Source organism: Augochlora pura, chromosome 2, assembly GCF_028453695.1.
Source record: "Augochlora pura isolate Apur16 chromosome 2, APUR_v2.2.1, whole genome shotgun sequence".
NCBI lineage: Eukaryota > Metazoa > Arthropoda > Insecta > Hymenoptera > Halictidae > Augochlora > Augochlora pura.
This window is the reverse complement of record NC_135773.1, coordinates 21,206,215-21,223,310: the sequence shown is the minus strand read 5'-3', so window position 1 is coordinate 21,223,310 and position 17,096 is coordinate 21,206,215. Positions and strand designations below refer to the sequence as shown.

Below are 17,096 nucleotides of genomic sequence, written 5' to 3'. Positions count from 1 at the left end.
TTGCGACTTTTTCACGTTTCTTCCAGAGATCCATTTAACGTTTCAGTCCCGCGAACTTCTAATTGAAATTCGCACGAACTTTAAAATTTCTTATTCATCCCCTCGAATAGGCGATACAGACAGGTGAATGCGTGGCCTCTCCCTCCCTCCCTCCCTTCCCTCTCCTCCTACCTTCCCCCGTCGAGCCACGATTTCTCAATAGAAAAAAGAAGAAGAAGAAGACTCGTTCAATGACCCTGTATCAGAAGGATCCCGCGCGTCCTCTCCGTTCCAAAGTCAACCCATCGGCATTGTCTCGACACTCGACCGCGCGCCGCGTTACGAACGTGTAATCCGTAAAGAAGAAAGCGACGCGAGCGAGATTTACACTAGAATTTCTGAAGGGAGACCCGCGGCCAGGGGCGGGGGGGTTGGGGTGACAAAAGAGGCTCGGTCGAGAGGAGGCGTTATGCTCGCCTTCTACTTTCCCGCCGGAGTGTGAAATTAGTTACATGCACGCCGGAGGAAAGAGACGTGATGCGGCATAGCGCCGAGACCCGCGTAAGCGACTTGAGGCCTGGAGAGGCCGCGGCGTATTTTCAATTACCCTGACCCACTGACGCACTGTGCATTTGATACGTGGCTTAACCATCGTCGGATCCGTAACGCATCCTATCGGCTATCGTCGGAAAGCATAGCAATTACGCGCTGTGATTGGGCTACAAATATCATCCCTTAAAGACCATCGAGCGGTAAAAACGGGCAAACAAGGTATTGTTTTTCATAGTTCGACGCCGTCCGCGCCCTAAACCACCAGCTCCATGGTATATCGGATAGAGGCCGACATCCGACTGGAAGTCGGAGCCGGTTCGGGATCCTCGGTAACTTCAATTACGGTCAATTTCCCTTAATTTTCATCGAGCATCGATCGTCGGACGGTTCACGGACGCGAAGCGAACGGGGCGTGGGAGGGAGGGAGGGAGGGTGGGAGGGAGATCCACTAATCGTCACCCACTAATTAGCGATCCTCTAACAAACTGGGTAGTACCGCGATTGGCAGAAACGGTGGCCGGAAACTCTGCGGAATATCGGGAGCGGAGAAACTTTCCCGGGAACTGTACGAGACCCACGGGGGCCACGGTAATGGACATAGTTTGCCGGTAATGTCCGAGACTAATTCCCGTGTTATTTCATTAACGTCCCGCAGGCCACCCGAAGGGGTTAGGCAGAGCGAGGCGTCGACCGCTACCGTCGCCGTTAACACACCGCCGCCGACAACAACGTACAGCCGAGGCGGAGGACTCGAAGCCCCCCCACCCCCCCCCCCCCGAATAGGGGGCTTGTGTATTAGGCGCGTGTCAAAGGGTGAAAATTTACGAGGTGAGTAGTGGGCGCGAAAAGGCCGATTGATAGTCGCCTATCTATACACGACACGAGTGGGGTGCGCTCACGCTGACTGCTTGCCACGGCCGTGAACGAGTTGATCCCGTGCTCGGAAATAAATACATAATGCAGAAGAAGTTTTTTGTTGGGCTCGCCTTAATTGGCGTCCTCCAATTCTTGATGAGCTTCCCATGTAACAAGAACGGACTAATATTCGATTCGTATTTTTTACTTCGACAATCATCGCCCGTAATTGGGGGACGGAAATTATCCTGGATGTATCGGGGGGGAGTCGCAAATTGCAAAATGCTGGCTGAGGGGGGGAGAAGCGTGTCCGAAGTTGAAACGCTCTGCCTCTTGAAAGAATACGTCGCGTGGAAAGGTACTCTGATCTTTTTGTCGAAGAAAACACGAAATACTTGTGCCCATAATTATGATGGTGGTCTAAGTCAAAATTAAAAAAAATATATGAGTTTATCAGTTATTTTACACCACATTATTTTAAACTATATTTATTCAATGTAACTTTTACGATATATATATATATAAAATTCTAAATAAAAAAATCGTATAATGTAAAAATATATTTCAATTTATGCGAATGCGATTCATTAAATATCTCGAAACAAGAAATATATTACTTAGACCACTTTCATAATTATGGACACATTTTATTTTAAATGGACATTGAGACTTTAAATGAGGAATTCGATATATTATTTTTACACAATGTACAGACGCGACTATAATCAGTATAAATTAGTATAAATCAGTATAAATCAGTATAAATCAATATAAATCAGTATAAATCAGTATAAATCAATATAAATCCGTATAAATCAGTATAAATCAAAAGAAATCAGTATCAATCCGTATAAATCAGTGTAAATCAAAAGAAATCAGTAAAAATCCGTATAAATCAGTGTAAATCAAAAGAAATTGTGAAGTGAAAAAAGTAAAGTTCACTTACTATAATACAAAGATCTATGTGCAATGTTAACATCTGCAGTGATTGTCACGGAAATAATCAACTATGAACCGCAGAATTCACCGCGCGTAAATACTCATTACTTTACTGTTACGAAGAGAGAGCAAGAGAGAGAGAGAGAGAGAGAGGGAGAGAGAAAGAGAGAGAGAGAGAGAAGGTTGCGTTCTGAATTTGTTACACATTAACGAGAATGATTTTTGTAGTGAACGCGTAACAGCGTTCCGTGGATTAGCCGGAAATAGTTCTACTTTGGAGCTTGCAAAATTTTATTTATCGTTGATTGTTGTTGCGCGGCAGTCCACTAACTCGCGGACGACAATGCAGTGCGGCGCGGCGCGCGTGTTGCCTTGAAATAATGCCTCTCGGGAAAGTTTACGCTATGGTGAAACATGCTTACCCAGCCTGTTAGCGCGCATGACTTCCGCGGGGGTGGTAGATCGATACCGTTTGTCTGTCGATAATCGTGCCCGTCGACGGATTTTCCATTGAACGCAGACACGGTGCAACGCACCGCGAAATTAAATAATTGAGTAACGATCACGCCTAGGCGATAGACGGTACGATTTTCGACGTGGCGACGCGACGCCCGCGTCGATCTTGCGCACCGTTTCCGGTCGTTTCGCTGATCTCGTTGCAACTAAATTGATCCTAAGAAAAATCGGTTTCCCTGTTTTATAGCAAATCAGACCGCATCTATCGTAATGCAAATTGCTTTAACAAATTATTTCGAAGAACGCTTCTTACTTTTGCAGAACACTGTGCAATGGAGTGAACATCGTCGTTGGCTTATTTTACCCTTTGCACATAAATAGCGAATTTGACGCACCACTATACAATAAATACAATAAATGACATGGAAATACTGTAGGTGAAAAAATATATCCTAGATTCGAAGTTGAAATAGCTTCTAGTGCAAAGGGTTGAACCGTCTAGAATCTAGAAATTCTGATTTTTATGAATTATTTCATAGAAAAGTAAGTAAGAGGAATTTTCATATAAACAACCACAATATTCTTTACAATAAATTTACAAACGCAATACCATAAATATTTAATAATGCAAACGTCGCATTATGTCTTTGAAAAATTTTCCAACTGCACAGATTATAGTCATTTCTAAAATATCAATTGTCTGCAGCCTTCTGTCACTAATCTTTAGATATTAATATTGTTTTTTAATATCTGTATGTAATGTTCGAAGGCGTTAAAAATGGTCGAAGTCGCCTGATTCGTACGAGCAGTGAATCAAGCGAATATACGAGGTGTAAATGACAAGTGGACCCGTCGTATATCCGATATGTCAATGCGCGGAGCAAATCAATTTTCTTACTCGGATAGCCATTTCGTATTTTCCATTGGCAATCGGGCGGAAGATCGGGCACAGGGCGGAGAGATCTCCCCCGTATTTCCCGGATTGGTTTGTTCGAGCGGATTACGCGATTAGACGATTAGTGGACGGAGGGGTCGTATGATTGACACCGCGACCGGGGTGTAATGAGAGAAAATCATTTCTGACCGGTTCGAGAACGTTTGCGGTCAGCCGAACGATGGGAAAATGAGGATACCTCCTTTCCCGTATGGTCGTCTGACGCGATATTCGTTCGACCGGTCGAAATTGTACGAATTTCGTTGCAGCAAACCGTGGAACACAATTGCAGTAAACTTGACAGGTAATCGAAACGATTGTAACAAACTCGATGATATGACTATAGCTTTTCTTTCGCGATAAACGTCGACGACGATCTACATTATTTTACCAGAGTCTACATTACTATTATTATTATTATTATTATTTTACCAGAGTCTATATTACTATTATTATTATGTCACTAGAGTTTATGCTACTACTATTATTATTATTGTACCAGATTCTAAATTATTTTTGGTCTCCATTTAATCGACGAAATAAGTTTTACAAAACGACGCGACGTTTATAAATGGAGCAGCGTTCGGATAGATCGGAGCATACTATAGCAAATATAAAATCCTCGAGGCGCGACAACTAAAATTAGAGGAACAATGGGAACAAAACTGAGACAATTAGTTGGTAGAAATTAAAATAATCCCCGCGACCACCACCCGTCCAAGGAAACAATGACATTTCTGTGGCAGCTTCCAGGGCGCAGAGATTCTAAGATTTTTTTTTTATCTGCTTTTGTTGGAGAAGCGCTTTTCAGCAGCGTCGTTGAACAAGGCTGCACCGGGTAGACGTGAACTAAGTAAGTCAAGGCACACGAAGAGGGCACACCAGCCGTAAAGAGAGAGAGAGAGAGAGAAAGAGAGAGAGCGAGAGAGAGAGAGAGAATATCACTGTGAGGGTGCGTGCAGGTGAATCGTGACGTGTTTAAAAAAAAAAAGGTGAAAAGAAAAAAAAAACGAAGGAAGAAGGGGGGAAAAATGAGGGAGGCGTCTCTCTCCGCGCCGAGAGTCTGAATTTTCCTACTTCTGACGGTGAGCACGCCCTGGCAGTGTTATCCAATTATTCTAAGTTGTTAAGGCGAGTTAGGGCGCTTAAGGGACTAAATTAAGACATTCCGCGCGACAAATCTCCCAAGAATCTCAATTAACTTCTCCCCGGGGGGGTTGCCGGTACTTTAATTAACTGTTTAATTTCGTTTAATTTGCATTCGCAATTGCATAAGCCACCGAGCCAGCCGGCGGTCCTGCAATACTTTCGGGACGGACGAATTTAACTGTCGCGCGGATGCATACTCGATACCTATTTTTCACGTACCTTTGTCCGTTTTATTCGCAGACAAAAATATACCACGATAACACAAAGTTCTTGTAACAAAAGACTCATCGCTTTCTTTATATTCAACACGCGTGTGGAAAATTTAATTCGTTCGTGTTATTTGAGATCGTATACATTGCTAGCTTTTTACTTATCTTTACGTTGCAATTAATATAGGAACTACAGCGCTGATTTTTATAAAATGTAGATGGTCCAAGTCAACCGCGAGAAACATAAAGTGGATGAAATGTTTTTTCGTTTTTAATATTATTATAATAAATTGAGGATGGTGACTAAATCGTCTAACTTATAAATGTATAAAATTCGCAATCCAGTTGTTATCTTTGTATTAATGAAATATAGAGAAATTAAATATTTTTCGACGAGTATACTTAAAAGAGTGTGTTAAGGTTATGTCAAAATTCGAAGGGAATTTTAAGAGGTAACATAGATCTTTATACCAATTCCGATTTCGCAACAACAATGAAGAAAATAAGATCATTTCGCCTCGAAAAATATTCTACATCGAACGTTCAAAGTAGTCTCTTAAATTTTTAGATAAATAAATTTACAGTCCGAATGATTAAATTCAGAGTTCAGTAATTACAAATACCTTGGACCCGCCAAAAATTCTCCAGCGAGGTGAAGAGCCCGGCGGCGAGGAGTCAGCAAGATTTCAGCGCGGCTGATCGAATTCGAAGCGTCTCGCCGGCTACAAAATGTCTTCCGCCTCGGCGAGAGGATCGAAACCGCTTCCGGCGGTCTCCGGCCTCGCGGTATCAATATCTCCCGCCAAAGGGGTAGGTAATTTGAATTGCAATCGGGTCTCTCTCTCTCTCTCTCTCACTCTCGGCTTGTATATACGTGATCGCGCAAAATCGCGGCGCGTAAACGCGACGACGGTCCGATACGCGCGGGGCGCGGGAAACGTAGGAGTAGGAGGGCCTCTGTTGGCTGGGTGTTCTTGTTCGCGAGTCTCTTACCCGGGTCCGCAGCCACTTTCCCGGAAACAAAGCCGGGCGAATTCATAATCCGCTAATTTGTTCAAGATTTTTCGCTCGAGTGCCGTCGCTTGCTTTGTCGCGAATCCATCGTCGAGGCCGGGCGCGCGTGGGGGCCTCGCGTTCAAGCCGCTTTGAAGTACTAATCAGTATCGACCTGCGCCTACAGGCCGCACCCCTTATCCAGTGCTTCCAGCATCGCCGTCCGCCCACCCCCACCCCCGGGCTCCCTCTTTCCAGCCGCGGGGAAGCGAGGAATTTCGCCCTTTTTTTCCCTGTCGTTCCTCGACTTTCCGGACAGAAACCGTTCCGGCAGGGGCGTGACGGATCTAGATGAGAATCTTGTCGATCCACGTCTCTCTCTCTCTCTCGCTTTCTTTACCGCGTGTCAACCCTTGCGATGTACCAACAGGTCTGAAGACAGCCAAGACTGTGTTACCATGGAATTGGAACGCGAATCTCTTCAATTTTTTTCGGCTGTTCAGTGGGTTTTAATCTTTCGCGTCGGAGGGTGACTATAGGGGCCTAATTTCGAGCTTTGAGACGCGAGGGGTGCTGGCTTTCTATCTCTTTAGCCTAACGTTTCTATATATGATGACTAAGATTCTGCGATATTCTCATTTAACCCTTTGCACTCGAAACGATCTTAACTGGAAGTCTGAAATAATTTTCTTGTCTTCTAATACTTCCATATTATATAACAGAATTCATTCTATGCACATGAAATTGAGTCTCGTGACACGTGCAATAATTACACTTTCAACAAATTTTTCAATCTAAGCTTCAGTGATATCTATAAGAATAATTTTGGAACCCTTGGTCACGTATGTGTTTCTTAACCTCTTAGGCACGGCTGAATTATGCGCGAATGAAATTTTTCAGGACTAAATTGCCATTTTTCTTAATATACTTTTTTTTTTGGTACAGTTATGTATAGTGTTAGCTATACATATTCTTTTCTTAGTGTATTGTACACTTTCACTTTAATCGTTTACTTTAATAACTAATAATACAATTAGCACGAAACATTCACAAAAGCCACTATAATAGCGCGTCGTGCCTAAGAGGTTAGAATTATGATTATTCTAAGTGTAAAGAAAATGAGAATCACTTTAGAAACTATTCGCTACAGAAGCCCTCAGCAATGCCTACATACCAGAAATATTATTTTAGAATTTCTTATATTAGATTAATATTTTCTTATGAAATTTTTTAAAATATACGCCTTTTACATACAAAATTATTAAATGGATATTATGAGTGAAGCATAAATTATAACACAAATGGCAGAAAATCTATGAATCCAGTCTTGCCATTCTTCTGAAGCAAAATGCGTAGCCACTGTTCGAGCTAGGTAGATTTAGTGTAGATTTAGTAAAACAAAATTGTTAGCAAACAAGACTTACTACATCAGTTGTCCAATTATATAATAATTATGCAGCTTAAGCGTGAAGTTGGCTGTGAAAAAAATTAAGTCTTTCCTTGGGAAAAACGAAATTACTTTCCGAACAACCCAATACAATAAAGTAGCGCCGAGTAGCTGATAGCCAACTTCCAGAATGGTTCTAACTGCAAAGAGTTAAAGTTGCGCAAAATCGAGCAGAACAACTCTACATATCCCATGTCAAATCGCGCGCACAGGCGTCCGAAAATCGCGGAACCGCGCGCCGCGTATCCCCGGTTAAGTAGTCACGAAAAAGAAAAAAAGAATAGCAGTCGCGAGGCCCGCGGAGCGTGTCTGGTGGTGCGCGCCGTTCCAACACACCGTTTGCACTTTCCCCGTTCCTCGTATAAAAGGGGTACAGGGGAACAATGGCGTGCCGATTGTGCCACGTTTTACGGAATCGTTTGCAGAGATGTGTTACCGGGACGATACCAACCCGGGGGCCGGGAGCGAGCGTGAAGAAGCCGAGGTGAAAAGCTCGAGAAAGAGAGGAGGAACGGGCGGCGGGCTAGGAGGTGGGAAGGAGGGAACGCGGCGTCGCGAACCGGAGGGAGTGAACGTGTACACAGAAAATCGCTTGGCGAGAGGAGAGACACGACCGTGGCGCGCGGCGCGAAGAGGGCATAAACGAGGAACAACGCTGTCGCGTGGCCGTGCGCGAGGGTGTAACAGAGACGGAGAAGGGAGTGCGCGCAAGAAAAGGACTGGACTGACGGGAGTGTGCAAGGAGACTTCCCAGGCGTTGATAGGCAATCTAGTTGATTGCCAACTTCAAACGAACCGAAAAAGCAGAGCCAGCCAAAGCGAGACGAAGAGGGAACGAGAGAGCGGGGCACGCCGAGAGAGAACGAGAGAGAGAGAGAGAGAGAGAGAGAGAGCGAGCGAGAAAGCGAGCGAAAGAGAGAGAGAGAGAGAGAGAGAGAGGAGTGCGAGGCGAGACAGCGCGTAAACCGTTGGAAAGGCAAAGCCACGACACCGAACGTGAATCTCGGAATTTTTAGACAATGCGATCGTAGCGGATTCTCCCATCGCCGTTCTTCTCTCATCCTGATACCGATTATTGTCGCGCCCGGCGAATCGATCATTCGTAGTTAAACCCTCCGCCTTTTCCCTCCCACCTTCGCCGATCGTACCTCGAGCAGCCATTGTTGCGGTTTTCCGCGTGGACTACGCCGTTCGGGTGAAACCTTATTCAGAAATTCCGATTCTACAATGCTCTTGTTTACCGATTATTTTTATCATTCCTCGTGGCTGAATTGTTCTTAACACCGACCTCTGAACTAACATGGTTTAGATTGGAACAATTGTTTCTATCACAAGCATAACCCCTTACCGTACTTTGACTCGTGATGGAAATTACTAGGAATAAATTATTAAGTGTGGATATTATTCTGTTCTTTAAAATTAAATTCTAATCCCTTGTTATTAATATTTAAGCATTCGAGTAAATTCAGGTACGGTTTAAACATTAATTTTCTGTCCCTTCTAACAGATTATATCGATTGAAAAATTCGTAATCGTGGCAAGTATGAAGAAAATGGTACGGCAAGGGGTTAAATGTGCTCGGTGAAGGATGCACAAAAATCGAAATTAATCTTTCTGTGTTAATTTCATGAACCAGTGTTCACATGAAATAATATTCATGAATTTTATAATTTTTCTACGCGAAACATGGTTTACAATTCTTCACTTTTAGCGTTTCCATTTCTGGTACGCTTTTTGCAATAAAATTTATCAATTTGAAGACGACCTACTACGATTCGAACCTGTTTCTATTCCGCTGGTTCATTTTGCTAAATATTAACCCTTTGCCCCCGAGTAGCGACTCTGCAGCGCCATTGAAATTGTTGTAACACGTTCGAAAATTATTTTTACTAAATATCGTCGAAGCTTAGGTTTAAAAATGGTTAAAAAGTGTAACTGTTATATGGGTCTATACTGTGTGCATAAAATGAACTTTGTTATATAAAATGGAGACACTAGAAGCCAGAAAAATTATTTTAGGTTTGTAGTCGGAATTGCTTCGAGTGCAAAGGGTTAACCAATAATTTGATGTCTGTTATTGAGATCAATGTGTTAGATTGTACTACCAATCTAACAATAAAAAATAATTATAATTGCTTATATATAATTGCTTCGCTATTATATAATTTTTTTGGATATTAAATATCTTTCGCGATTAATGAAATAAATGAAACGAGAATGAAAATTTACCATCGAGCTAAATTTTTACGACCCCGGTTGGTGAAACGTTAACGCGACGATAAACGCTCGATTAGATTCTCGTCGACGAATATCGCAACGTCTCCGCAGTTACGTTTGCCAGGCAGTTGCAAAATCAATGTTGATTGGCCCGGGCGACGGCGAAATTTGTTAGGCCCGTGAAGTGTGCAAACAAGGTTCCGAGGCTTCTTGCCCCGGATTTTGGGGCAGGAGGGTCCATTATGCGCGAAGAACAAAAGACTCGGTGATCGACGAGCGAGCCAGACAGCCATACCAGCCCCGGGTTCAACCCTGTGGCGGGTCCCGTCGAATTAGCAGCGTGACGACGCGCAATCGATCCCACGGGCGATCGATATAATTTATTATCGGGAGAGAATCGAGCAGTTGGGCCGCGCCAGTCTCTCTCTCTCTCTCTCTCACTCTCTCTTTCTCTCTCTCTGTGCTCTCGTCTTTAAGTCTGGCCAAGATTTAAGACAAAAAAGGGACGAATGAAGTGCGCCAAATAAATGCTGTACTGTAAGACGAGGTGCCAGAGTGACGTTTGAATGGAAGGGCAGATCCTTTGTGCTGCACCGGGAACCCGACACCCGAAAATCGTTCTCAAAATTCGTTGTGTTCGAGCGAAATCCACGGCTACGGCGTCGATCGTTGACACTGTGGCGTTGATTCGCCACTTCGACGAAAAATATCCATTCTATTTACGCGGCCACCGCAACCTCTCGATAACGCTCGCACACCCCACTTGTAACAAATAAGGGAAAGCGATCCGCCGGATTACCGGCAAATAAAAATCGTTATAAATAAGAGCCGTTAGAAATAATTACTGGACAACGAGGTACCGCTTTTCGACAATTATTGCAAGTATATTGTATAGAATAATTTGTGCAAAGCGTAAAGATCGTTCCAGTTGTTGGAAATTATTTTAACTATTATTTTAACGATTATTTAACAGGAGATGTAAAAATTGATTTATATCTGTTCAAGTCAATTCTTCGACAGATTTAATAACGTTTAGAAATATTTGGTTGAAACGCAAGGAAACGGATTCTCACGAGACGAAGACCGACGCGCACGGTCCGTGCAGGTTGAGAACAGTTTGCCGGGGTGCGGCCATTTTTACGTTTTGTCGAGGCTCTTTGTGTTTTGGTGAGACATTGCAGGTCTGCCCAACACTCAACTCATTATACCACTAATTATTCATAACGTTGGGGATTATTCTGACAAAAATATTCAATTCCCACAGTGCAGTCACCCCAGGCCGCGTCGGAGGCCGCCCTCCTTCCCTTCTCCCCCGCCCCGTTCCTCTTCCCTCTCCGTCTTTCGTCTAACTGTCGCTAACACGCCGGTGCCGGACGCGGATCCGTTCAGTCGATTGTCCTCCACACCGTCGGCGTCTTCGCCCCGAAACTCGCGGGTCCCGATAATTAAACGTCCAATTTCCCGTTTGGCGCGATCGACTCGCACCACCCGTTCGCGATCATCAGGCGCGTCGGTTCCCGCGGCCTGTTTGCCAAGCACGTTTCCACGGCGGCGTGAGACGTGGGTCAGCTGTCGTCGTCGTCGTCCGGGCCCCGCGTTTTTCCCGCAAAACCGGCCCCCGGGACCCCGGCCACAATGGGCTTTTCGCGCGTGTACACGCGACAAAGGTGCGCTCGCCTGCGGCCCGTCGATTTTCGGTAACACGATCTTGAGTGGCTCTCTGTTAAACGATAGCCGTAAGTGGCACGTTAAGTGCTCGTTTCACGCCGGGGCGACGATACGCCTATTAATTTACTTCAACGTTGCCGAGGGTCGTTCGTTCGGACGAGTCGGAAGATTGAAACGCGATCCCCGGCGATTGCCGATCAATGCGTTATTACGTCGTCGTTAGCTCTGACACGCAAGTATAGCGCCGGTCTGATTCCGTCGCCGAGTACCTTGACCATAGCCGGTGAAACATTGTTCAACTCTTTGCTGTCGATTTCAAGAATGTTTGGAACCGGTGAACAAAGCCTTCGAACGACCACGAATATTCCCATCTGCGATTAATCTTGAGCAGAAGATCGCGTTAACGAGTGCAAACGGAATTCGTGTCAAAAAATGAGACTTTGGAATTGGAACGCATGCGAGCGATAGTTCTCGCCTTCTGGGGATTCAGTTCAACTACGTGTACCACCAAGTGTGAATTATCGAAACAGGATGTTGCATAATACGCGCGCTGAATTTTCGTCCTTCGATCGATTACTGGTTTCAAAGCTCTCGCCTATTTTCCAGCTAAACATTGTGACCAGCTAAACGTTAACCATCGAGTACCGCGTTGTTACCGCGGGAGCCCAGAGGTACGCGCTCTTCGACGAGAATCACGGAGCTGAACTGAACATCCCCGGGTTTCTCGGTAACATTCAAAGAACCGCTTCGAAACTTTCTGGCTGCGGTGTATATTTTAATTGGTTTCTCGAGGGCTTTATTCGCGACCGGTCGCGAGCCGTGACTGCAAAGGAGTTCTAAAAAGGAGTCGCGCGCGCGCGGGGCGAGGTGTGTATACAGGTGTGCGCGTCGTGTGCGCGTGTGTGTAGGTGGCTAAGACCGGCCGTTTGAAAAGTTCAGGTCACTTTCATTGTAAATTTCGCCGTCTAGATGCGCGCGGGGTTAACGACTCGACGGATCCCGTGCCGAGCCGCCGCGCGATCCTTGTTCCCCCCGTGAACAGGGTCCATTTTCTTCTTAGGCGGCCGCGAGGCCAAGATGTAGGTCTTAACGAACGTGTAAGATTGAAAGAAGTGGTTGCTCGTTACTCGGCGACAATACCGGGGCTACGGTTTGTGTAAAATTAATTATTAATTCTTCTTCGGCCCAGCGGTGCCCCGATGAAAGGAACAGTTAGGAGGCTCCGTTCGCGGAATAAATGGTACGGTTCCTAATTGTCGCGGGACAATGGAGGGGGGAGAGGGGAGGCCGCGTCTCGCGAGTGAAACGACGTGACGGAGGGAAACAATGTCATCTTAATCGTCATCCATAAATAAGCGGGGCCGAGGTTTAATGATAATGACGGCGTCAACGCGTTAAGCCGAGGCTCGGCCACGGCGATACGCGATTCGCTGGAACGAAGCAACGAGAGAATTCGCGGCAGAAACGAATACTTTTACAACCGGCTGGAATATCGACGAGAGTTCAACCCCTTGCCGTACTTTGGCGAGACCGACTCGCGATGGAAATTACTAATAACAAATAATTAACCAGTTAGCCGCGTCATTTTATTTTGAAGATCAATTTTGTTCCGTCCTTTATCGAACGTTAGTAAGTATAGTTTCGTCGCCAGTTGTTCTAGAATTACTTTAAACAGTGCGAAATTTATGACTATGTCACCGGAAGCAATTTTACATAATTCGTAGAAGAAGTATATTTATTATAAGTTGGAAAATTGACATTTTATTGTGACGTGTATACAAGTCGTACGCAGCTAGCAGGTTAAATATGGATGTTATTCTGTTCTTTAAAATTGGAATATAATTCTAATCCCTTGTTATCAATATTGAAGCATTCGTGTAAATTCAGGCACGGTATAAACATTAATGTTCCGTCCGTTCCAAGAAATGATACCGATTGAAAAATTCCTAATCGCGGTGACTGTGAAGAAAATGGTACGTCAAGGGGTTAACGCGCTATCTTTTCTACAGACGCTGCTTCGCTGCGTCGTGGCTTTATCGGAAATCAATTTATTAAACAACGTCGGTCTACAGTAGCAAGGAATACAGCGAGAACAATGGACGTATAAGCTAATGGACCCCTTAAACTAAGTTAATTACGATCTGCAGATCTGGAGATCGTGATGCGAACGTCTTTCGATTTGGGGATATGGGAGGTTATGATGGCGCTTTATGGCGTTGTGTCCAGAGATGAGAGTCGGTTTCCGTGAAGGAATTTGTCGGCGCTAATTTCGTGGATCTTCGAGAGAAAGAAATTTCGAAGGTACCGTTTTAGTGCCGGTCACAAGCAGGAAGCGTTCAGTGCTTGCCTGAAAGGAGCTTGGATTGCCCTTGGATTGAAAGGAAAGGATTGAACGCTTCTCTCGGTTTCACACCCTGCGTGTTGAGCCGAGTCCCAACTCTAGAAACAACGTCAGCCAAAAAACATTCGCCCCGGGTATGCGAGTCCTATTTCATGATAGAACTACAATCGCTGTATGGTACATAGCTTCCATTCCCTTTAACCATGTCTGAATGCTGATCTACCAAATCAGAATATTCTATAATAATTTCCTTACGCTTTATTAATGTTTATCAAATATTATTTATACTATCATACTTTAAAAGACTATTAAAATTCTTGCTTTTGATGTGTGAAGATATCAGGAACAAAAGTGGGCTGGTGTAGATTATTTGTTCATTATTTCTTTTGAGATCGTTGGTTTAGAAAATTAAGTTGAAATTAAGTTATTAATATTCTATATTTGTGTATACGCATAGCGTTCATACCTTAAATTCAAAGTAATTGTACCAAATGCTTTAATACTTCGCGATTTAAACTATCCCATCTCGTTCATTTCAAGACTTGCCGCATCATGATAAATTTCAATCATTGTACTATGGATATTTATGAATTTATTGAATTTACAACTATTCACGATGCTACAAATCAAATAACGAACATTAATATCTCTACTTTATCCTTGTTGGTAAAGATCATGTTTGTTAACGAAACAAATCTTTCCTTTAATCTTGTTTCTATAAAAACTTGTACGAAGATCCATAGTTTATTAATTATAAAATCGTGTGTAACATTGCTGACCTATTTATAACGACAACTGCTATAAAGTACGCGGGAACAGGAGCATTATTAATAAATATAATACGAGTCAATATAACAAATGACCATTGACTGTTCTATTATATCCAATTAGTTTAAAACAGTTGTAATTAATTAAAGATGTTTATGAGATTACCGAATACCAATACATCAGTCCAATTTGATATAACACCACCACTCTAATCTGTTTCTGAAGAAAGCCAGAAGTCACTATGACCCGTGACCTACCAGCATTAAATGTCGAACGATCCAATTCAATTATCGTTATTATATTGTCCCATAAATATTCTTCTTTATACCCGTGCTTAATATTACAAGACAGAGCGTGACCGTCTTTCAGTCAATCTTTAATTCCATCCTAAATTCCTATTCAAACTCGTTCAAACTCATTCCAACTTATTTAACCGTGGTATTGGCTCGTTTAACTCGACACCGTTCTACCAATTAGAATTGATCCTAAAACCATAGAACATTTGCTAGACGAAACTCACACAGTCATTGCGGTTGACTGAAGTAAGTTAAAATTGAGACTATAGCTAAACTGGAACTAAAAGCCGAATTACTCAGAAGAAGAAAGCATCCAAAGTGTAATATTTTGTACTTACTATACTATAATATACTTTATTATACTTTATACTAATTTAGTATAATATACTAAATGATTCAACTTTCTGTTCCTATAGCAACAAAAACTACCGTTAGTGCCCTGTTACTCCATTCGCTCGGATCGAATTACACCAGCTATTCTCTCGTAGCTTTCCTTTTCTTCGAGCAAACGATTATTATTATTAAACGAATTACGAGAAACGAGTTCGAATTATCGGCATCGCAGAGTAAATCTTACCGCAACAGTTTTGTACCACACAGTTTGCCGCGTGGAAGCTAAAAAGTCTGTTTCGCGTTCGCTTAACGCCTTGCACGTATTACGTCTCTGAGAGCTACGTTGATTACGACTATTTCGTCCTTAATTATTTCCTCGATGCCACAAGACGACTCCAGTGTCCCGATTGTCCTCGTTTACTTTCATCCACAGATTTCGATGACAGATGATTGAATTTTTGTTTGGATTTAATAAAAATGAGGTGGCAGCCGTGTTTATCGAATCGTGCACGAAACGTCGCGAGTCTGTCTCGTTATTGTAGTGCAAGGGTTTAACCCTTTGCGCTCCGCGACGGTGTGGATGGTACCCACCAGCCCTTACTAACCTTTATATTATATAGTAGTATATTTTAAATTATATAGTATACTTTTTATTATATAGCATATTTTATATGTTATAGTATACTTTATATGATATAGTATAATAATATCTGGTGACATACTAAAATCGCGATGTAACCTTAGAAGAGACAACGGAGCGCAAAGGGTTCAATTCGCGGAGCTCGCAGGTAAACGAAGTTCCGCGGCGCTGCCAAAGTGACTGACGAAACTATGAAAACTCACCATGGGGCGGTGTGTGCTGATTCGGGCTGTGCTGATGATGATTTACGGTGACGGCGGTGCCCGGAAGTACGTGCTGCGCGTGTGCCGCCGGATGCACGTTGACGCCGGCAGGCGAGGCCGGAAGTTGTCCCGGTTGATGTACCTGATGATGAGGTACATGGTGGGCGGGGTGGGGATGGGGCGGCGGCAGGAAGGCAGCGGCGACGGCCGCCTGCGCATTCAGGTAGGCCATCCTGGAGGCCGTGAGGTTGCCCAGATTCCCAAGATTCCCCAGATTGCCCAGATGGTTCGTAAGGCTGGGCATGTAGTCCCATAGCTTGTGATGAGGCGCCGTTGGCGCGTACGAGACCGCCGAGACGCCGGCCGGCGGCGACGCCTGGGGTGAACCGCGATCGGTGCCGCTTCCGTTTCCGGCGCCGTTCAGGCCCAGCAGCTCCTGGATCGCGAACGGCGATCGCTGCGGCATCTTTGTACTATCGTCGACGGATCCGACCCGATTAAAACAACATCCTCCTCTGTACGACGTTCCGGTGAAGTTCTCGCGGTGTATCGTCGGGCCTGATTCGATCACGATTTTTCCTCCGCGAATGATTCGGTTGCGTTGGATCGTTGTCGATTGCCCCTCCGCGGACGACGCTTGTTAGGAACTATGGGCGCGGTGGTGACAACTATAAGGTTTCTGCGTATTCGTTGATCGATTGGGGGTGTTCGATGCACGGAGACGATCGGCGGCCGATGGTCGACCGTAGCGAGGAAACAGCGAAACGTTCGGCGCGGCTAGGCCCTGGCATAACTGGTCAACGCGACATCCGACGGTTTCCTGCGGGCGGCGAACGACGCTTTCGATATCCTCGCGACTGGCTTCCGCTTCTTCGGACTCGCGATTCGAACGTAGGCCCGTCGCAGAGCGTCTCTCTCGGTTCGATCGGCTTGCAAAAATATATACGAACTAATTCGCGTTGAGCGGAGCAAGAACGGTGCTCGTTGGACCCGCCGGCGGCCCTAGGTGTCCTCATAGATCTCCATCATCGGGAACGGCCTCGAATTGGTATAATCGTCAAGCGACGGAGAGTAATATAGTTGCTTACTGTGACGTGACCTCGTTTAATCTTCGTTG

At 44.4% G+C, this 17,096-nt stretch overlaps 1 protein-coding gene across 1 annotated transcript in view; it reads right to left on the bottom strand.

Annotated features, from left to right (window-relative positions):
- Positions 1-16,551, bottom strand: part of LOC144477328 (uncharacterized) — a 106,070-nt gene extending 89,519 nt beyond the window's left edge. The window contains exon 1 of the mRNA XM_078195012.1: positions 15,980-16,551. Within this exon, the coding sequence (XP_078051138.1) occupies positions 15,980-16,445 (466 nt within the window). The 5' untranslated portion in view covers positions 16,446-16,551. The remainder of the gene's footprint in view (positions 1-15,979) is intronic.
- Positions 16,552-17,096: the final 545 nt, after the last annotated feature.